At 37.2% G+C, this 22,685-nt stretch overlaps 1 protein-coding gene across 1 annotated transcript in view; it reads right to left on the bottom strand.

The window, feature by feature from the left end:
• LOC18423254 (protein transport protein SEC23 E) overlaps positions 1 to 22,685 on the bottom strand; it is a 44,904-nt gene that overhangs the window by 1,734 nt on the left and 20,485 nt on the right. Inside the window, exons 5-10 of the mRNA XM_006827856.4 lie at positions 21,727 to 21,802; positions 21,376 to 21,551; positions 21,200 to 21,281; positions 20,396 to 20,473; positions 11,837 to 11,998; positions 11,474 to 11,737 (exon numbers count right to left, since the gene is read on the bottom strand). Of these exons, the coding sequence (XP_006827919.1) occupies positions 11,474 to 11,737; positions 11,837 to 11,998; positions 20,396 to 20,473; positions 21,200 to 21,281; positions 21,376 to 21,551; positions 21,727 to 21,802 (838 nt within the window). The remainder of the gene's footprint in view (positions 1 to 11,473; positions 11,738 to 11,836; positions 11,999 to 20,395; positions 20,474 to 21,199; positions 21,282 to 21,375; positions 21,552 to 21,726; positions 21,803 to 22,685) is intronic.

The raw sequence follows: 22,685 nt of genomic DNA, 5'->3' as shown, positions 1-22,685 counted from the left end.
CTCACTAACAGAAATGCCAAACCAAAGATAATCCCAATCAGCCAATGGTCTCACCATTAGCTACAGGGTCAAACAATCAAAATTCCATGACGCAGAAAACACAATGCAGCTACTCAAGTCCATGCACCATGTGACTTGCGAGTCCTTTGTTCAAGTCTATATAACAAAGCTCTTTGTTGACACCAAGCAACCTGAAAGTCATCAAAAGCACGATTTCTGTTTTTTCTAGTTTTGGTTGGAAAATTTGGGTTTCCATTGGTTTTCATGTGGGAGGAACTTTGGATGCATACCAGAGAGCTCACTCCATCATGCCAAAGTCATGGACACCTTTTTTTATTTCTTCTTTTTGAGGAATAACTCAATGTTATTGAAGTCTATCAAAGAACATATATTATGCTGTCGAAATTACAAAAAGCACGTCTATACATCTATATCCTGGCTAAATACATAATTTGGTTAGCTGATAACCATGTCATCCCCAAGAGTGACTTTAAGATGTAAGCAAAAGGTTCCTTCCTTCGAAGATTGTCACGCTCCACCAGCAATCTGTTTCTTCTTGGCCCATGTGATGACATTCATTTGAGTCTTCTTCAACCAAAAGAAAGGTCCAGAGTGGTTTCAGGTTTCGCATACCTATCAATAAAGCATGCAGGTCTACCTCATTACCTTGGCACAGTTTCAAGGCTCCTGATAATGAGAGAATAACCTCTCCTTTGGAGTTTCTCACCACTCTTCTAACCCCTCTACCTTTAAGCAATGTTCTCATGGAACTGCCATCAAAGTTCAATTTTACCCAAGCAATGGTGTGCTCCATAATGAAAGGCTATTCGCTTTGAGTTTTGAGGAGGGGCTTTTTGGTAAGATTAAACACTTGGCTGAGTTTTTAAATGTTAAAAAGCAGTTTTTTAGAAAGAGAGAGAAAGGGGTTTGGCCATTTTCTCAGTCACTCTCTCCATCGAAAAAACCTAAGATTTGGGCGACCATCTAATGGCTTTCGGGACATATAATCAAAGTTTTGAACCCCAACTAAGTCCATTTGATTTATTCTTTGTCTCATTTGTTTTAAATTTTTTATAAAAGTAAAAGGGAAATATTTTCAGTTTTTCAAGGCTTCTACAAATAATGAACTTGTTTTTACCAAATAATCACATTGGGTTGTTTCTTGCATTCATTTTCTTTTCATTTTGACTTTAATAGTTAAAATTTTGGCTTTTGGTTTTTTATTTTCAATTCATCATCTTCATCCAAGCCTTATTCCAATTAATTGGGGTCGACTACATAAATCATTTTCCTCCATTCTTTTCTATCAAGGATCATACACTTAGTAAGACCAAATGTCACGGTATCTTTTCTCACTACTTTTACCCATGTCCTTTTTGGTCTTCCCTTTGCCCTTTTAGCCTTCCACTAGAACCAAATTGCACCTTCTAACCGGTATTATATTATATCTACGCTACACATAGCTAACCCATCTAAGGTTGCTTTCCTGCATCTTCCTGCCTATTGAAGCCAAATCTAAGTTTCCTCGTATATATCCATTTGGAGTTGTATAATTTTTTGTCTTGCCACTCATCCATCTCAACAACTTCATCTCAACTATGCTCATCCTATGGATATATTGTTACTTGACAGCCCGACATTCCGTCCCATAAAGCATGGCTGGTCTTACAGTCGTCCTATAGAACTTCCCCTTCAATATTAATGGTATGCGGCGATCACATAAAACTCAGGATGCACATGACCACTTCGTCCACTCAACTCTATTTCTATCTACAACATCTTCCTCAATCGCGCAATTCTCCTAGATTATTGACCCTAGATATCGAAAACAATCTCTTTTAGATATTTCTTGATCATCAATCTTAACTACTTCATCATTGCTACTCCTAATTATTGTTAAATTTGCATTCCATATATTTTGTCTTAGCCTGGCTAATTTAAATCGCTTATCTTATTTTTTTGAGCATTGTTGACTTTGTATTGATTAAAACCAAAATTACATTAAGTGCAAAAAAGACATCCCACAAGTGGATGCTCAGAGTATCAAAGTCAAAGGAGGGAGAAAGAGGAGAAGAAAATTTAGAACAATTACAGAGAAAGAAGAATGAACTTAATTACAGTCACAAAAAATTGGACCAACCAAGGGTGACAGTCAAAACATTGGACCAGCCAAAGGTCACTTACAAAAATTGACCAACCAAAGGTCAAAGCTTCTGCATGGGGGTCTTCAGAATAGCAGAAAGACCAAGTGTAAGCAAGCATATTAGCGAGAGTTTAAAATGATCTTGGGCTGACTTGTTCCTCTTCGAATCTGGTATCCAGCACAAAGGACCCTACAGAGGGTCTTCCATAAACTGTGGGAAGAGGAAACTGAACCTGGAAGACTGGGGGGAGTAGGGTGGGCATCGGAGCAGTGAGTACTAAGGCGCTCTTGGGGTGGCTTCATCCCTGGGAGCGAGGTGGAGGACTCCAGCTAAGTAAAGCGGAAGTAAAACCAGACTAGAGGTAACTGTCTGCAGGCCTTCCGGAAAGAAGTGTAGCTAAAACTAAGAGAAGGGGATGCAAGAGATGTGGAGATGGGGGAAGAGAAAGAATAAGAAGCAGAGGAAACAATAAGATAGATTAGAGGCAGAAGATAGAAGCCAGAGATGAGATTGGGCCCGAGTGGGGGAGAGGGTTGCATCATAGCAAACGAAAAGGATGTAAGAGCGAGAAAGGAGGAATTAAGAAGAGAAATATCTGGAAGAAAAAGAAGATAGAGATTGAGGGGAGAAAAAATAGACTAAAAGAGCAGTAACTGTATTTTTTTTTTTTTTTTGTGTTGGGGGAGGGGAGTGGGAGAAGATAGAGTAAAGAGAAGAGAGGAGAAAATTAAGATGACAAACTAGAACCTCGTGTTTGAAGAGCTGCTTCCTTTGCTAAACTGCCTGCAACAGAATTACTTGTCTTATTTTATTTGGGTTGTTTAATAATCGTTTTTCTTTCTTTCTTTTTTTTCCATTTTTTTGGAGCTTGCTTAATTTCTATTTTGATGTGGAGCTGAGGTCTTCTAACTTCATGTTTTGACCTGTCCCCTTAAAGTATCAATAGTTCATTATTTCCTTAGTTCATTTTCATTGGTATTGCTTGATCGCTCAGTGGAGTCCACCATGAGGTATGGAATTATAGGTGACATATGGTGTGTTATAATTTTACTTTTATTCCTGATAATTTCTAAAAATTTTATATGTTTCCAAGTTTTTTATGAATTTTCCATACTTCTCTCTATCTTTTAGATTTACTGTATTTTCTGGAGAATTTTTCCCCCATTTATGACCAGTTCAACCAGTGAACCCAACCGGTCTGACCAAACTGATGCCCTTACTGGTTCAACCATGGGTATAATCCTGCCAACATTAGAGAAAACTACATCTCGTCGGTGAACCAGACTTCAATGAAGGACAAGAAGAAGGGCTGAAAGCTTCAATGGAGATGGCAGTGGGTGATGCTCTAATAGTAAGGTTTGAGTTTCGTACCCAATCTCTTTCCCAATCAAGTAAAAAGAATTGCCCCTATTGCAAGTTGGCAGACTCTAGGCATCATGACAGTCGCAAAACAATCAAGGGCTGTGGAAGCTTATGATCGAGGATGATCATCAAGTTGCAAGCTAAGAAATCAAGGATGCTAGGCAAGACTCCTGAAAACGAATCCAAGAAAGAGACAGAGAAGCAAGCTCACACAACGGGTCAGAAGTTCGCAATGGAAATGAAGGGAACATCCCAAACCGGAAAAGCTAAAAGGCGGACTCTCTGCAAGCGAGTTTGCCACAGAAGGTGTCCACTACGTAATTGACAATATTTTTCTTGATATAAGGATTTAGGTGCTAGATGTAGGCAATTTTCTAATATTGCTACTTCTAGAAGCCATAACTTTTCACTCGGTATCATAATCGCTACCATCACCCCTTTTGGCAATGATAGCTTGAGGCCTATAGCCCCAAAACCTGCGTCGCCGGTTTTGTCTAGGGAACTTGGTTGAAAAACACCTAAAAAGTTGATTTCTTAGAATTTATTAGTGCAAGTTCAAGGATAGTTGAATTTTGATATCTTTAAATTAATTCCTCAATATACCTTGAGATTTGTTTCTTGAGAACTTCTAACTACGACCAATACTCCTAGAATTGGAGAATATTGTAGATTTTATGCAGCGGTTCATTTTAGCCCATTTCAAAACTCGAAGATGAGTATTCTTCAACCAGGGAGATCTGATACAAGACAAGCTGATTCCTAAAGTTGATTTTTTATATTATTTCAGAGATGCAATTTTGGTAGTTGGGGTTTATTTTTAGGGCTTTTTCAGTTTTATAGGTTTTTAGAGGCAGTTTGGGAAATAGACATGGTCAATATGAGTCATTTATTATATCTGGGGTAAAAGTGTCATATCATACAAGATTTAATTAGGTCATTGCACCTTAGAATTAGGGTTTCTTGTAGGTCAAGGTACATTTTAGCCTATAAATAGAAGTCAGATGGTGTTTTATTCAAAGCTGTCATATCAATGGTTTTCTGAGTCCTAGTTTCACCAGAGAAATTAAGAGCTTAGCATGTAAGCTTCCATCATTATTTTAAATTAAATTTTTATTTCTCGAGAAAATTACTAATTCCCCCCCCCCCCCCCCCCCCTCCCCCAAGTTGAAAGTTCTTAGCACGATGCCTCCCATTCAAAGTCTCTCACACCCATTATGCCACAATACTTTTTTTTCTCACTAACCACCCAAGGTACTTTTCAGCTTAAATTGTGACAAAATGCCCTTATTAATGACTCTTACAAAAGTTAAAATAAATATTAATATTTCTCTCTAGTTTTTTCTCATTTTCCTCTCTCTAAGCCTACATTCTTGTACATATTCATATCCCTCTCTAAGAATATAAATGGGTCGGTTTCCCTCTCTAGAGTGCAATAAGTTTGGGATCTACTTAGATAGAGAAAAATGGGAAAGAAAGAGAAAGAAACACAAAAACCGTTTACATTTCTAGGGAGAGAAACCAACAAAACTATTCACATTTTTACAAAGAGAAAGCTTTAGAGAGAGAAACCAAAAAATCCATTTACGTTTTTAGGGAGAGAATGAGAGATGAATATGAATGGAAGGTAGACTTAGAGAGAGAGAGAAGGGTAAGAGAGATAAATATAAATGTTTATTTTGACTTTTGTAAGAGCTATTAATAATGACATTTTTGTCACAAAAAAAGCTCAAAAGTACCCTGAGAGATTAGTGAGAAAAAAAAGTATTTTGGAATAATGAGTGTGAGAAACACATCAACAGGGGGCATTATGAAGAGAACATCCTGGGGGGTTTATTATTTTCCCTTAATTCTTTATTTTCTTTTTATGAATTTATTTTGCATCATCAGAGCTTCCTTTCTGCACTGCATCAACTTCAAGATAGTGTTTTCCACCCATATGAAACCAGAAACCTATCTAGCTCTGTAAGCATGGGATTTTCCATACGACTCGAACATGTTAGCTTCACTCCATCCAGCGATGACCCAACAACCAATTTTGCCATGCGAACTCTGAGACACCATCCACACTCTTAGACACCATTCTTCCGTTGTTCAAAAAACTCCACCTCGTCACATTAGAATCTCCTCCTCAACACCTTGGAACCTGTGATCCTAGGTTTCACCCTTTTGATACCTACTCCAAAATCAAAAGAAATTCTGATTTCTAGGTTTTAATCTCCTCTGCCCTTGAAAACCTCGATTACAAGGTAAATCCTTGCCCAAAAACCTTCAAAACAATATTTCAAAAAACTCTCAAACCACAACAAAATCCCCAAATTTTGACGAAAATTTCTGAAATTAATTTTGAATTCTAAAATCTAGGTTTTAATCCCCTCAGAACCATGAAAAGAAAATTTTTCTGAGGGGCATTGGGGGAAAGTGACATTTTTGGTCCTTTTGGCAAGGGCAATTTCCACCCTTCCCAAAAGGGCAGGCACTGAGAACTGGGTGCCTGCCCAGGCAGTTCCCTAGGTGACTAGTCAGCCGCCCAACGGTAACCGCCTTGCACTGGGCTGCATAGATCTAGTTTGGTGCGATGAGACCTCTCAGTTGCCTGGGCGGCTGACTTTTCGAACAAAAAACCCCATTGACTCTAATTGAATCTTCCCTCTCATTCCCTTCTAGTTTCCTCCAACCCCTCATTTCCACGAAATTTTTGTTTCTTCTACATTAGTTGACGGTTGTTTGCCATCCCTGGGCTATCTCTAGGGGTCGGAAGACCCATGGAGCCCTACAGGTAAGGGTGGCAATGGGCCAGGTTGCCCGGCCCAAAAAAACTAGGGACTTGGGTCCTTTTTTTAATCTTTTTTCCTTTGGCTTTCTTTAATTTTACCGGGATAGGGCCAAGGCCGGTCCTCAAGGGAATAGGGCAGCGTTGGGCAAGCGCCGGCCCAGCCCAGGCCTAGCTCGTTGCGCAAAAGCCCTAAATCAGTCATTTCAAATTCATGCATCATATTGTCTTTGAATTCTTCAATAAGTGACAATGAAGACCCAGTATAAATGATGTCATCAACATATACACAAACACTAAGAAATTCATCCTTACATTTCTTCTTCAAATATAATGTGAGTTCATTTGCACTTCTTTTAAAATGGTTTCGATGAAAATAACTGACAATTCTGCCATACCATGCTCTTGCAGCTTATTTAAGGCCATAGAAAGCTTTTTTTTAATTTATAGAACTTCTCTTCTTTGCCTTTAACTCTAAACTCTCTAGACTCTTCAAGTTGAATTACATACACATCCTCTTCAAGTTTTCCATTTAAAAAGGAAGATTTGGCATCAAGTTGATAAACAAGTCATTGCTTTTGAGCTGCAACTACAAAAAATTTCCGAACAATTTCTAATCTTGCAACAAGGGAAAATGTTTCAAAGAAATAAATACCTTGTTGTTGTGCGTATCATTTAGTTACTAATCGAGCTTTATGCTTTTGTACACTTCCATCAGCATTGTATTTTGTTTTGAATATCCATTTTAGCCTAATCGCATTTTTCCCTTGAGACAAATCTACTAAGTCCCATGTTTGATTTCTTTCAATGGCCATCATCTCCTCTTTCATTGCCTCTCGCCATTCTTCCTTTTCAACTACTTCCTCAAAACTTGTTGGATCTACAACAAAAAGAGCAAAGCTTTTCTGGTAAGGATCTAAGTCTCCTTGGTGGGCTTTCTGAGGATATGTTTATAGGCAAATCATTTGCCATTATTATTTCCAAAGTCACTTGAAGTGCAAATTGATCTTCCTCCAATTGTCATCAAATTCAAAATCACGGGGTGTGATTATTTTTTTAGTTTTTGGGTTATACAACCGATACCCTTTAAATTTTGAACTATATCCAAAAAATATACATTTCTCACTTTTGTCATCCAAATTTCTTATGTAGTTCAGAATTGACAAATGCATGGGCATTGCAATCAAACACTTTAAAAGTGACTTACATCAGGTTTCATTCCACTCCAATGTTGATATGGTGTTTGATTTTGTATTGCCTTTGTTGGAGATCAATTCAACAAATAAACCGAGGTAACCACAGCTTCTGCCCAAAAATCATTTGGACGATTTTTTGCTTTTAACGAACTCCTTGCCATTTCAACAGAGTCATGTTAACCTCTGGTGTATAATGAGCGGTGAGTTGTCTGTAAATACCATTTTCTTTACAAAATGAGTCAAATTCATTTGAAACAACTTTACCACCTCTGGTACACAAAGTCTTCATGGAAAAATCACTTTGCCTTTTAACCAATGCTTTGAATCTTTGAAACATTTGAAATGCCTCTGATTTTGGTTTTAGAAAATATACCCAACACATTCTACTAAATCATCAACAAATGTCAAAAAATATTTGTTGTCACTTAAGGATTTGGTTTGCCTATGCATTTGTAAATTCTGAACTACATAAAAAATTGGATGACAAAAGTGAGAAATGTATATTATTGGATATAGTTTATAATCTAAAAGGTATCGGTTGTATAACCCAAAACTAAAAAATTAATCACAAGCCGTGATGTTGAATTGGATGAAAATGGTTGTCGAGATTGAGCAAAACCATAGAGGAAAATAAATCTCCACTTCCATTGATTTTGGAAAATAATAATGGCACAAAAATTTGTAATGATTTGCCTATTAGTACATCCTCATAAAGCCTACCAAGGAGACTTAAATCCTTACAAGAAATTTATGAATCTTGTAGCTTCGCTCTTTTTGTTGCAGATCCAACACGTTTTGAAGAAGCAGGTGGGAAGGAAGAATGGCGACAGGCAATGAAAGAGGAGATGATGGCCATTAAAAGAAATCAAACATGGGACTTGGAAGATTTGCCTCGAGAGAAAAATGCAATTCGGCTGAAATGGATATTCAAAACAAAATACAATGCTAATGGAAGTGTACAAAAGCATAAAGCTCGATTAGTAGCTAAAGTATACACACAAGAGCAACATATTGATTTCTTTGAAACATTTCCCATGTTGTAAGATTACAAACTGTAAGGACAATTTTAACAATTGTAGCTCAAAAGTAAAGGCATGTCTATCAACTTGATATCAAATCTGCCTTTTTAAATGGAGAACTTGAAGAGGATGTGTACGTGGCTTAACCTAAGGGGTTTAGAGTTCAAGGCAAAGAAGAGAAGTTCTATAAATTAAAGAGAGCTCTTTATGGCCTTAAACAAACCCCACGACTATGATATGGCAGAATTGACAGTTATTACCTACAAGTCGACCCGACCAGGATTGGATATGAACCCAGACAATGGACTCGACAAATCGGGCTTGGATCTTCTTGACCTAGACCCAACCTGACTAGGGTCCAGGTTCTGGGTCCAACTAGGACCATATCAGGTCGGGTTGGGTTTCGGGTTATGTAAGGTACATACAAATATATAATAAATATGTGAAACAAAAAGTAACATTATGTTTTATATTTTTTTATTGCTAGACCCTGGTAGATCGGGTCCTACTCCAACGGGCTTGGACCCAACCCCTTCCGGGTCTATCCTAAATCAAATCTGGTTCAAGTCCATGTCCAAGTCGATCTGGACACAACGCGACCCATTCCCAACCCTAGCTATCTCCTCCTGATGTCCCATCTGTTGCGACATCTCCTCCTTCGGGCACTAGATCCCCTCTCTGGTTTCACTTGCATACACATAGCTCCATATCATTCTCTTGAGATTGCTTGCCAATCCAACTTAACCACTCTTCCACATGCTTTGTCAATCTCCAAAAAAGCCTCATTGCTCCATCCTTTGAGGGTATTGTTCTTTTTGCCTCCAACTACAGCAATACAGGTTTCTATAGAGACCTTGAAACTTCTAGGGTCGATTTTAGAGAGAGATCTGTATCTATGTATTTCCATTTCCACATTGCAAGCAGTTTGTTAGTGTAAGCACACAGGAGCTTAAAATGAAAAGGATATTTCCATTATCCAAGGTTTTGCAGAACACTGGAAATTAGTTCCCCGTTCCTTACTACCCCCCAAGATGCAATACCCTTCTCATTATGTTGCTGTGGCTGAAATCTGGTAGTAATTGTAGATTTAAGCAGCTTCTCCCTTTCATTATGGATTTCACCCCAACTATGGTATAGATTCTTCAGTTTTGATGTTCTAGTGCAGAATGAGTTTTGCAGCACACATAGGTTTTTGCAGTAGAATTCTCTCTTTCTTTACAAAGTCATTGGAACCTTAGCCTTTGAGAAATACAAAGAATGGGTGTATATCATCAGGAACAGAGATGAATCTTGGAAGAGAAGTCTAATTTGTATTTTGGGGCTGTATAGTAATTGATATAATGTCAAGAGGATTAGAAATCATCAGTAAGTGATGCATAGATCATAAGTTAAGTCTCAAATTCTTATAGATCATAAGTTAAGTCTCAAATTCTTACTTTACTAACATGGTTCAGGCATAAGTTTACCCATAAAAAGGATCTCCAGCACTAGTGTATTCTTAGTTAGAAAGGGTATCAGTTCTCATATGGGTATTGCAATTGCGTAATGATTTGATTTAATGTAGCATGAAACCATAAACAATGGCTGTTAATGGAGAGCTGAATTTTGTCAAGGTGCTTGTTGCATACTTGCATTCTTCATTGATTGTTTCATCTAATTCATCATTCTCGGGGCAGTTTACGAAGGATCATGTCCAAAGGTTTGGTAGGTTTTAATGTTCTCTAAAACATTCACTACACATATGTTAAGAGCAGTAATCGAAAATTTGGCCTCCTGGCTACCTAGGCTGTCAAAGCAGAGACTAGGTGTGGACCCTAGTGGCCATATGCCTAGGCAACCGCCTTTTGCCCAAGGTGCCTGCCTAGGCAATCTAAAGACAGGTGGATTTGCCCCACCTTAGATTCCCTTAAAAATAAAAATAAAAATAAAAAATAAAAAATAAAAAAAAGGAAGAAGAAGAAGAAAGAAAGTACGCTGTCTTGGGAATTCGGTCTCTTATCAAGATAGCTGTCTTGGGAGAGAGAGTACAGTGCTTTTATTCGAAGAGAGAATTTGATCTTTATATAGAACATTTTTACCATAGTTTTACTTTTATTCCTTCTTTTAGAAAAATAAGTACCATTTTTATCATTAGAAGAAATAAAGTACAGTTCTTTTGCTTAGGGAGACGGAATTCAGACTTTCGAGAGATTGAGTTTTTATTGTTGTACTTTATTTATTTAGAGAAAAAGTTCCTTTTCTCATTTTTGGGAGAGAGTAAGTACATATCCTTTATTTAGAGAGAAATTTTGGTCTTTAGAGAGGGAGAGAGTTTTATTATAGTGGTGCTTTTGTACATTAATTTTAGAGAGAGATAAGTATCATTTTAAAATTTTGGGGGGGAGAAACATTATGGTTCTTTTACTTTAGAGAAAATTCAGTGTTTAGAGAGAGTATATAGTAGTCGTACTTTTGTTCATTTGTTTTAGAGAGAGAATAAGTACCTCTTTTTAAATTTTTGGTGGAGAGAGAACCTACGGTTCTTAAATGAGCACACGATCATGACTAATATTAATTTTTTATGCAACTCAACAGGCTTGACATTAATAATAATTGAAAGAACGAGTGAGAGCTTTTCCTCGACCCTCTCTCCTCTTTGGCAACCTAGGAATCAAGGTGCCCACCAAGGATGCCACTCACCGAATCCAAATTCTTGAACATCAGTTAAGAGGAAGGAAATTTAAAGTAGACTATTGATCAGATATACTCATCAAGTGAGCCTTTACTTATCAAATGAGAGTAAGAATAATAATCAAGAGAGGCTCCCTCCCAAACTCACACCAAAATTTACACATTAAAGAGCATATGCAATCAACAATTATGACTACATATACTTAAATAATAAGTTCTTAACAAGATTATCATGTACCTAAACTTCCCCAACTCAAAACTAAAAAGTAAGAGATTAACATTTCAACATAAAACACATGCCATACAACTCACCTCATGCTCGGGTTGATTCTGATAGCCCATGTTACGCCACTGGGCAATAGTCATACCATGGAAAACAACAATGCTGAAGTAGGCATCTAGCAGCAATATATGATCCGCTGAAATGGAAGCAACATCCAACAATGCTGGTGAAGGAGGTGAGTTGAAAGAATATGATATCAGGGAAGGCTGGATCATGACCACTGAGTTGGTGACATTCTCCCGGTTGAGCAACATGCGGAAATAAGCCGTCTCATCTGGACTATTGTTAAAAACCTAAAAAATAAAGACGTTTACATAAAAGCAGTTCTCCAAAAATATCAAATAGAACTAGTAGCAGTTCAGAATTTCTAAAACTCTTTTTCATGAGCACACCTGTACGAACTGGGAACGCCGCAGATTAAACATAAATTGCGGAAATATTGCAAAACTTGGGTTTAAAGTAAAGGAAGACGGGTCATCTTTCCGATAATCGCCAAATCTTGAACACAAACGTATAAGTGAACGATCCAACCACCTTGTTGCATCAAACTCTTCCTGCATAAGACCAAGAATTAGAAAGAAAGCCCCACTTGAATAAACATATATAGAGAAAACAACGGAAGAATTCTTAAAGATCACCTCAAAAATGTCAGTATCATGAACTGCAATTTATAGGAGACCCCCATGAAATACAGAAACTCAAATGCAAGATGCAACAAAAATATACTATATGAATAGTAAACCCAAAACTTTCAAGTCAAATCTGGACAACAGGAGAAAGTTTAGATAAGATCTCAAATCAAAAAAATTTGACACATCAAAAAGCATAGTCCATAGGGAGTTCACTTAAAATACAAGGATACCACCAAGAAAACAGAAGCCCAGTTATTTGGTTAAGTGGTAGCCATAATATAAGCTGGAAACATTGAGCTTCTTGAAAACATTTCACAGCAATAGTGAGTTGCTCAACTTCTAAGCATCCCAAAATCATCCTGCCCTTTTGAAAAGATAAAACAGCAGGAAATTTATTTCTACCATGTAGATAACACATTACAGCAAGTATTTTTTATCATAGAACAGGGGATTACTTCACATGATTCCCATGTGCCAAGGCCTAGTAAAAATTAACACATGAGCCCAACCATCTCAAACCGTTCCCATTTCCTAGAGTAGTTCAACCACAAGGCTGTATTAATGAAAAGTACGACCTTTCAATAACCATCAGTGTTTCAAAAGATGATAGGCGGCCAGCCTAGCGCCCCTGCCAAGGCAATAGGCCAGCGCCTAGGCGGGTGCTCTGAGGAGAAAATTTGCATATATGTGCTATTCAAAAGCACATATATGAAATTTTTAAAAAAATTGGTATTTGTTTTGCATTTATATGCATTCTAACTAACTTTTTCCATGGAAATATATGGCATGAATATTACAACGCATTCAAAACTTAAAATCATTGAAAATTTTGTGAAAAAAGTAAAAAGTATGACCTAGTCCATGGTGTATTAACGTCCAACCATCCAATCCAAACTGAGTATGGCATACTTCATACTGACACATAAACACAATCACAACTAGACAAGATGAAATATAAAAGAGAACGAATAGCCCAAATGTCCAATACAAGAGGATGGAACACTCTAAGACAAGATGAAATACAAAAGAAGAGAAGAGATCTTTCTTTTTGCAATGGTCGCTAGGCAGAATACCCCCAATGTTCATTTATGAAAATTCTGTGTATCAAAATGACCCAAAGTGCCCTTAGGGGCCATCCAAATTACAAAAAAGCTGCCAGGCTTGGGCATGCGCCGAAAGGTCCTTCTGGCAGTTAGGCAGCCGCCTAGGCACCAGGCAATCCGTTTTTTGAACAATGGGAACCATTAATGGTGAAAGAACAAGTAATTCAGAGACATATATTTTCATATCAACTCCCCACTAAAATTCAAAACCCATCTATCCCGTGAAATAGTCATAAAAAAAGCCCATTGACATGATCATGTACCTAATCCATATCAATATCAATTATCAGTGTACTTTCTTTATGCCAAAAGCCAATACATTTATGCGCAACAAAAACCCAATCCAAAAAGTTATCATGGACAAGGCACCCTGATGCAGTATGAGGTAGGACGGAACCGACGGGAAGATGTTGTTGACGAATTTATGAGGCTTGCAGGTCTAGTTTCACTTAAATTCTCCAAAATTTCGACTTTAGGTATGAATGAGAAAAAGGTGGAGCCTAGACCCATGTTTAATGTCTAGAGATGAAATGCACAAGATCAATCTTACTGATGCCCTGTTACAGAAGAAATCCTAGGTGCTACATCTCTAACCCTGCTTAGTCCAAAAACTGCTCTCCAAACTTCTTTGATCTACAATGCTCTGAGGACCTTGACTAAAAGGATTCAATATATCTGGAGAGTACAATTCATATATTGTTGCATATTATGTTCCGGCCACTGTTCTTGCAAACATGGCATATTGACCTACTAAACACAACAGTTCTAATATTTGTCATCAAGAATAGAGAAATCAGTAAACACAAATTCAACCTGAGAATATCCTACCAAAAACAAGCCTAATATAGAGGCTAAAAATGTAAAATACGAGTAGAGGCTCATAGCTACGACCAATTTCTACATGCCAAAAATCTTTCAGAAATGCTTCTCAAGTAACTAAGGTACAAAAAATTCCCAAAAACCATAAAATCTGACAGCATGAGCTCCACTGCCATGTTAGGAATGAAATGTATGGGAGCAATAATGTGCACAAAATAGCCCATCGTATAGTGCTGACAATTTAAGGGCATGTTCAGAAGCGCGAAATACCCTGTAAGCTATGATACCTGGCATATACATAATATCTATATAATTGTTTGATAATGTGCCTACAAATACATTCGAGAAAGTTGAATAAAAGCTCTCTCTCTCTCTCTGTCTCTCTCTCTCTCTCTCTCTCTCTCTCTCTCTATATATATATATATATAGAGAGAGAGAGAGAGGGAGAATCTGAGGATGGCCCACCAGCTAACAGCTACAGTGTTAGCCCAACGACCCACATTGAATAGGGTCAATCTGACAGTCACGAAATCATTTCGTAATAATATTTTAATATTTTTCCTATAAATACAAAATCAAATGAAATTTTAGGCGTCTATTCTTCTCATCAAGGCGCACCTAATAAAAATTTTAAAGAATAATTCGTAAAATATAAATTGACCAAAATACCCCTAAAAAGTTTCAAGTGTATTTCGGCCAATTTATTTTTTGTGAATTACTTTTTTATGTTTTATTAGATTCTCTTATTTTTAAATAATAAACACTGTAATTTGGATTTTTAGAAAAAAATTAAAATATGAAAATGCAATTGTGACCATTGGATCGGCCTAGATTCAACCTAGGCCATTGGGCTAACATTGTAGTTGTTAGCTAGTGGGCTAACAACATCGATATATATATCAAACTATTAAGGGTTGGCTATACAAATCTTGTTCCACCATTCCGCTCTATCAAAGGTCATACCCTCAGTCAAACCACAAGGACGTCACTTATAGGGAACGCCCTAGCATGAGCATAAAACATAGGTTCAGGATTCAGGAAAAGATGTGGCAAAGTTTTATACTATATGCTTTACCTAAAACAACCCTCCTTTATCCGAGCTTGGGACCAACATGACTGGCATGGGACCGGGCATGGTAGAGTTAATATATATATATATATATATATATATAGGAAAAAGATTTTCTAAGCTACTAGCTATAATGAATAATATAAGCTACTAGTTCCCAACCGTCAGATCTTCATCGCGTGGTTCAAAATTCATATCACTATTTTAATTTTAATGTTTTTTCTATAAATCAAATTAAGATGAAATTTTGAGTGTATATACCTAACACTATTGCGCACCGTATAAAAATATAAAACAATTACTTCCAATAATTTAAAATGACCAAATTACCCCCATTATTTTTCAGGGTATTTCAATCAGTTTATATTTTAGGAAATATTTTTTTATTGTGCGCCCTATTGTTTAATACACACATCCAAACTTTCATTACGATCTGATTTCTAGAAAAAATATTAAAATTCAGATAGTGATATGAATTCTGAACCACCCGATGAAGATTTGACAGCAAAGAGCTAGTAGCTTATACTATTCATTATAGCTAGTAGCTTAGGAAATCTTTTTCCATATATATATACACATACACATACATACAGAGATGCATACATACATACATATATACTATATGTAGAATAATTGTTTCATGCGTTATTTCAAATTGTCTTAGTAGCTTTCTCCCTGAATTTCACATTGAAGCCTACTGCACTGTTTCTTCCCAATATACCCATTAATTTTGCACGATTTCAAATTAGCCACTCAGATTCATGGCCATCAAGAAGAGCAGTGACAGCACATTCACTCCATTCATCTCCTTAACCCTTTCATGGATTTAGATGGCTCAGATTTCTTTGATTTGGAGAAGTTGGAGATAATCTGGTAGGATGGAAATCAGCCTAAAAGCCCTCTAGCATTAGATGGTGGGCCCTTGCAGGGCCTCCATCTAGTCAAGGTCCAAAAACCCTACTACCAGGCTTTTACATGCTTCCTCTCTCCAAAAAAGATCGAGTGAGAAAAGAGTGGAAGATACAAAAAAGGGGAAGAAAGCAAAATCGGAAGAGATAAATTCAAATGAGAATATGCAAAAAAGATAGAGACAAGTGAAGAACCTTTAATCACATGAGCACAGTCAACATTCTCAAAAACATAGAGGTAAAAGCTGAAATCCAAAGATATAGAGAGGAGAAATGAAAATCCAAATTCGAAAGATTGAGAGGAGAGAGAAATAATAGGCCATTCCAGAGGGACTAAAGAGAGAAGGGAGGTAGAAAATAGATATGAAAGCTTAATTGTAGAGAATTGCAAGGGAATGGGATGGAGAATTTAGAGAATGGAGGTTTGTATAAGGTTGCCTCCTTATACTGTAGAAGTGAGGCGCACCTCTAAAATTTGCTTAGAGATGTCGTTTTGGTGTCGGAAACCTTATGATGGCTTAAAAATCTATTTTCATCCCCAATTATAAAATTAAAAATTTTAAAAATGATTTAGATCAAGCAGATCAATAAACACTTGAAAATCTTGAAAATAGACCGTTTAGATAACTTGTTACATTTACATTATTTTTTGGACTTAAAATTCTTTTCTTCTTCATGTCCATACATCTCAAGGTCGAGATGATCAATTGGAGGGTTCCTCAATGCCGGAACACCCTCTTCTATAGGAATTTTGAGGTGCACCTCGCTTGAATAGTATAAGGTTTGCTTAGATAAGGGTTAGCTATATCTCTCTAGATGACCTCATCCAAACAACATATACGACAATATGCAAATACACCTGCCTATATAATTGTAAATACCAAGCAACCAGAAAGCCATATTATACAAAATATCCTAATTTTACACAGAGTAATATGCTCCTGATAGAATTAACTTCCACTCGAACAGGCCCTAACAAACCAAACAGGAAAGCTCATTATATAAAAGTTTAAACACCACTTTTCTACCAGATATAAACACAACAAGACACTCTTGAACAAAATGATGGCTTCCACAAACTCACTCGGATCCCCCTATTCATAAACCCACTATCCTGTCTAGTTCTCTAAAGGAATGTGCAAAATAAGTTTATATAAAGTTTATATGGAAAAATCATCAAATCATCTAAACTTTCAAAATTATCATTACTACTTTCACCTCAAATGTTTTACCCAAAAAAAGTAAAAACACGAATAAGACTTGCACTCACAGTAGTAAAAGATCCCAAGTGACAGTGAAGCACGTAAGCTATGAGGGGTCCTGAGCACTTAGGGTATTCTAAGCTGCCTCCTCCAGTTCTAAGGTGGATGGAAATAGAAAAAAGATCCTTTTATTTCTTCTATTTTTTGATTGGATACAAATTAAAATATGCATGACACCTTTTTCTATTATAAAAATATATAATGTCTTTTCTTTGAGTTCAAGGTAAACTAGACAATAAGAGCACCAAGTCGTCTGCATAGCTTTAACATAACCCCAGCTCTTTGATGTCAACAAGGGACGGCCAGGAGTTCTTAGACTACTTAGAATTCCTGGAGTTTTCATTGCTTCACAGTTAGTTTTGAGATGAAGGTTATGAGAGTGGCGTGTTTTCTGGGTATTGAGTCAAGATATTGCAGGAATTTGATGACTCCCTAGGGCAGCACAGATAAATTACTGAGGTGCTGAAGAAGTATGGTATTAGTTGTCAACCAATGAAAACTCCAAAGAGTCTAAGTAGTCTAAGAACACGTCCTGACACTAATTTTGTTAAGGTTCACCCCTTGAACAAAAAATGTTGTGGATGACACTCGTGCCTCCTCTGCACCAAGGCCGACACTCTCTGGTGTTTCATACTCTCTTCACAATCACCAGTGAAGAAGCCTTTATTCTATAAAAGCCATGTCACTCTGCACAAGTCATCACACTCGAGGCATCAAGTGGCAGTGTGAAATAGAAGCCACTTTCATGTGGAATCAAATCGCATCAAGCGACAAGGCAGCAGAGTGCTATTTTCATGGACTTTGAGTAAAGGAACAGCACAACCCTCTCGTCTGTTTTGCATCAGATGGCTGGGATGATGTCAGGCACTGTACAAAACTTCAATGCTCACATTGTATAAGAACTTATATTTATGCATAATCCGAGATGTAGGGTGCAAGGTCACCTCCAACATTTAAAAACTCTGGCATCTCGCCGCCTAGGAGGTCGAGGCACCGTACCGCACCACATAGCCTTGGGCAGGCGCCTAATGCGCTTGTTACGAAAGGAGAGCACCTTTTGGGACAACGCACTGCCTAGGCAAGCACTTGGAGGGCGTCTCAACCCCCCTCAGAGGAAGAAGAATGAGGTTTCCTTGTTAACAAGTTATGTGTCCTCATTTTCTTATTTCTTCATGTCTACTATTACAAGTGTCACTTGCAGTTATAAAGATACTCCTCATCACATGCCTACCTCCCACAATTTTCAAAATTTGAAGGGACTACCTTGATAGCTGTGCCTATCACTCCATGAATTCTATATTTGAAAAGTAACCTATCACATGCATCCCTCTCCACATAGTGAAGTATGGGAGATTTACCAATTTAACATTGCGTATTGAGCAAATAATTATTGGAAAGGAATAAAACTAAAAAGAGAAGAAAGTTCTAAATGATAAAGAAGGAATTCAATAATGTACTACTTGCTGCAAAATGTGTCCATGCCATTCATCCATCTTTCTCTCTCTCCCTCTTCCCCAAACCCCTTCTCACTTATATGTCCCCCAAACATTTATTCTCTCTCCTTTTAAGCCCCTCTCTCTCTCCCCTCTCAGGAATTTTACACCAACTAGTCAAGGATATAGTTGAACAAAATCAAATTTTGGGACCCCAAGGACTTCAAAATGACAACACCCTGCCACAACAATCCCATGCCATGTCCATCTTAGCATCACAACCGTCAAGAAGGCGTAATCGCAGCCACCCAGATGTCATGCCAAAATTTTCTCCCCTCTTCTCTCTTAAGAGGCTCAGACCCGCACCCCCTCCTCTATCTTCAGCTGCCTAGTGAACCAGGTGGCTCGCGTAGGCGGCCAGGATCCCTAGCCGCCTTGGTGGCCGAAGCTGCATTTTTTAACATCGGGAACCTCTAAACATCTCAATCACAGCTCTTTAAAGCTACCATGAAGGTTTGTCAAGTATCGACACCAAATTGTTTTGGTTCCCGCACCTTTTTCCGATATTTTTTTTTTTTTCCAAAGCTGAAGAAATTTAGGATTCAAATGAAACGCAGAGTTAAGTGCACTTTGAGGATTCCTTTTAAGCTCTTTGAAAGAAGGAATAAAAAAACACCACATGACTCTTGGGCTAGTTCTGCCTTGAGGTCAAAAACATCTAAGCATTCAGCAAATCTGGGTAACCTGGGTCTAGGCATGTTCAATGGGGCAGGAGGACACATCATAATCCAATACATGTGCCCATCTATCTTATGAGGAATCACAGAGTCCCTAGATAGTCCTTTTGAGACCTGCTTCTAAATCAATCATAAAAAGTACTTTAACAGGCAACTAGACAATAAAAAAGTCAAAAATCATTTGAATAAGTGTTGAGACGACTTTCTTACGCATTGAAAAATACTCTGACCTTTTTTTTTCCAAGTGTAAAATATTCCAAGTTGCATGGACCATATTTTGATGAACTTTTCTCACAGTATATCCAGCCAATTTCAAAAAAGACATAATGCAGATTGAAAACTAAATGAAGATTCGGCACCCAGGATCAGATGGTCTAACATTGGGAAATGATAAAATTTAGCAGTTTGCTATGATATTTTATCTAGAAAGATCAGTAATGGTTATCATTTTTACAAAGCTCAATCAATAAGCATACACCAGCTACTTGTTCTTAATCACTTCCTCATCCAAAGATGTCATGTTATTATAAATTTCAGTATCGATTGGCATTTCCCACAAGAGTGGATAATTAGATACATCTTGCAAGCAGTTTCTGCATTGAGACGTACACTTACAGGCTGATTAGAATTCATCACTTCTCTAAACCTTAACTCATTTAACTGCCAGATAACATTTTTGCAATGATGAACAACATACCTAAATCACTCCTGCAACTCCAGAAATCTGAGCTCATGGCTCAAAGTGAATGATAAATTATGGTCTTTAAACGATGTATTCCAAATCCAAGTCAGCGTATCAAGATATAAAGGAACGAAAATAGGAAAACAACAATCCAAGACCAGTGATGGCTGATTTATCCAGGAGGAGAAGTCCAGACTAATTTAATTTCATATATTGCCACAAGTAATTCATGAAAATATTTCATGAAATTGGAAAGAATAACTGTGTAACATAGTGAAACCAGAAGTGAATTAGTCAAGAGTTTACCTCCATCTCCATTTTCAGTGACGTTAACCTCGCCATCACGACAGCAGCCGTCTCCTGGTCAAATCCTCTCGCCAGCTCCTGCAAGAATGACATGTTTCTACAGGTCAAGGAAACATATCACACACACACATATATATATATATATACATATATATATATATGGAAAAGTCATTCCAACGCCTATAGGCAAAAAAGAATAGTGATTTGGCCTCCCCTCATCACCGTTCAAATTTCATCGCGTGGTCACGATTGTCCGGTAGTGTTTTATTTTTCTTTTTTTTTTTTCTACAAATCGGAATGACTTGAAATTTGGAAGGTATGTACATCTTCCTGAGGCGCATCTAATAAAAATAAAAAAAAATTATTCGTGAAAAATAAATTGACCAAAATACCGCCAAAACTTTTTGGGGGTATTTTCGTCAATGTTTTTCATGTAAAATATTTTTTTTATAATTTTCGAAGATTCCCCTATTTTTTATGAATACACACTCCAAATTTTAGGTCAGTCCAATTTGTAGAAAAAAAATGAAAAATGACCAGACAATCGTGACCTTGCAATGAACTTTGGACAGTGATGGGATAGGCGAAATCACTGTTCATTTTCGCCTATAGGCCTTGCATAGTATTTTCCTATATATATATATATATATATATATATATATATATATATATATATATATGTGTGTGTGTGATTTTCAAATTCTTGTAGGAATATGTCAATGCATATTGCATTAATAAGGACAAGTTCCATATATATAATAACAAAAGGAGCAAAAGCATCACACTAAAACATTGGAAACTAACCTCTGTATTTGCAGAATTTTCTTGCCACCTCCTTGCAACTGTTATTACTCGGAGCCTCATTTGTCCTCCAGGATGCTGATAACTGCAACACGTGATCAGAAAACCCTTAGAAACACGAGAAATACCAGCAAATACTTGAACAACAATGTCTCAGATATACAAAGAAGCCAGCATACGTTGTAAGGAACTGAAGATATAATTGCTGATGTATAGCCTGTGGTGCAGGGTTTGATCGTTCACTAGGTGCAACATCAAAGAAAACTGTCAAACAAGTGCTTTTGTCAAGACCGCAGATCTTCCATTGTGACGTATTCCCCTGCCCAATCACTACATCGGCACAAGATGGTCCTTTCTGCAAAATTTGCTGTTATTAGTAATATACAGAAAATAAATATACAAAATTTCTATTACTTCAAAAAACCCATCAGCTCTTACAACAGTGGGATAAAAAAGTACTGAGAAGATCATAGAAATGTAAAACTATTATATAAGAAAACTTGCAAAAATGCTCCCCAAAAAAATGCAACCTTCTCCAAAGACGTGCAGGGTCCTATGATTCCTTGAATTTTCACATCCTTTGAGCAATTAACCTCCAGCGTACCACTGCACGAAAAAGCAATTAACTGAGAAAAGTGCAAAAAGCACACACTTGCATTTATTGAACGGTTATGCAACATCCTCATGAGAACTTTCTTATCAACTTACTAGTACTGCAGAAAAGTTATTTGAGACATACGAAGGAAAGCTAATGGTCAGCAGCAGAAATCTAAGCCAGTCAACAGTAATTTCTCAAAATCACAGTGTCCCACTCCATACAAGGTCAGGAAACAAATTGAATAAACAGCACAATATACTCTACATTGTTTCCAAATGTATCAAATTCTGGAAACTACAAAGAAATATTATCTAGAAACATGAACCAATGAATGAAATACATTACAAAAGTACAGCACATACATGGTAAAACCCAGAGAATTATGAACACTGACATATAGATCAAAGATAGAATACAAGAAACCTAAGGTTATTGCCAAAGACCCACACAGTATACCAATATTTACTAATATGTAATAAAAAGTGGGAAAATATCTCCGTACACCGTATTTTGCGGTTCTATTTCCCAACAAACCCAGGATTTTGAAAACAGTTCTGGCAGCATAGAGATCCAACATAGTATATCACCTAACCCCCTGAACCAACTTTATCCCTTTTGATCATCCCTTTTTAGCCCAAACAAAAGTAAGAAACACGCCCGTATCTATTCCTTTCTAAACCCCCCTCTCTCTCTATAACGGGTTTCTCTCTCTCTCTAGCCCCCTGCCAAACCTCTCTCTTTCTCTCCCATCTCTCTTTCAGCTAATTTCTTGAGAGAGAGAGAGGGCCCCTGCCAAACCTCTCTCTTTCTCTCCCAACTCTCTTTCAGTTATTTTCTAGAGAGAGAGAGAGGTGGGGTTTTAGAAAAGAATAGACATGGATGTGTTTCTTA

The sequence above is a fragment of the Amborella trichopoda genome, chromosome 4, assembly GCF_054954075.1.
Source record: "Amborella trichopoda isolate Santa Cruz 75 chromosome 4, AtrichopodaSantaCruz75HAP2 v2.0, whole genome shotgun sequence".
NCBI classification, from domain to species: Eukaryota; Viridiplantae; Streptophyta; class Magnoliopsida; order Amborellales; family Amborellaceae; genus Amborella; species Amborella trichopoda.
Note: the sequence above shows the minus strand (reverse complement) of the source record. Positions and strands in the feature narration are given on the sequence as shown.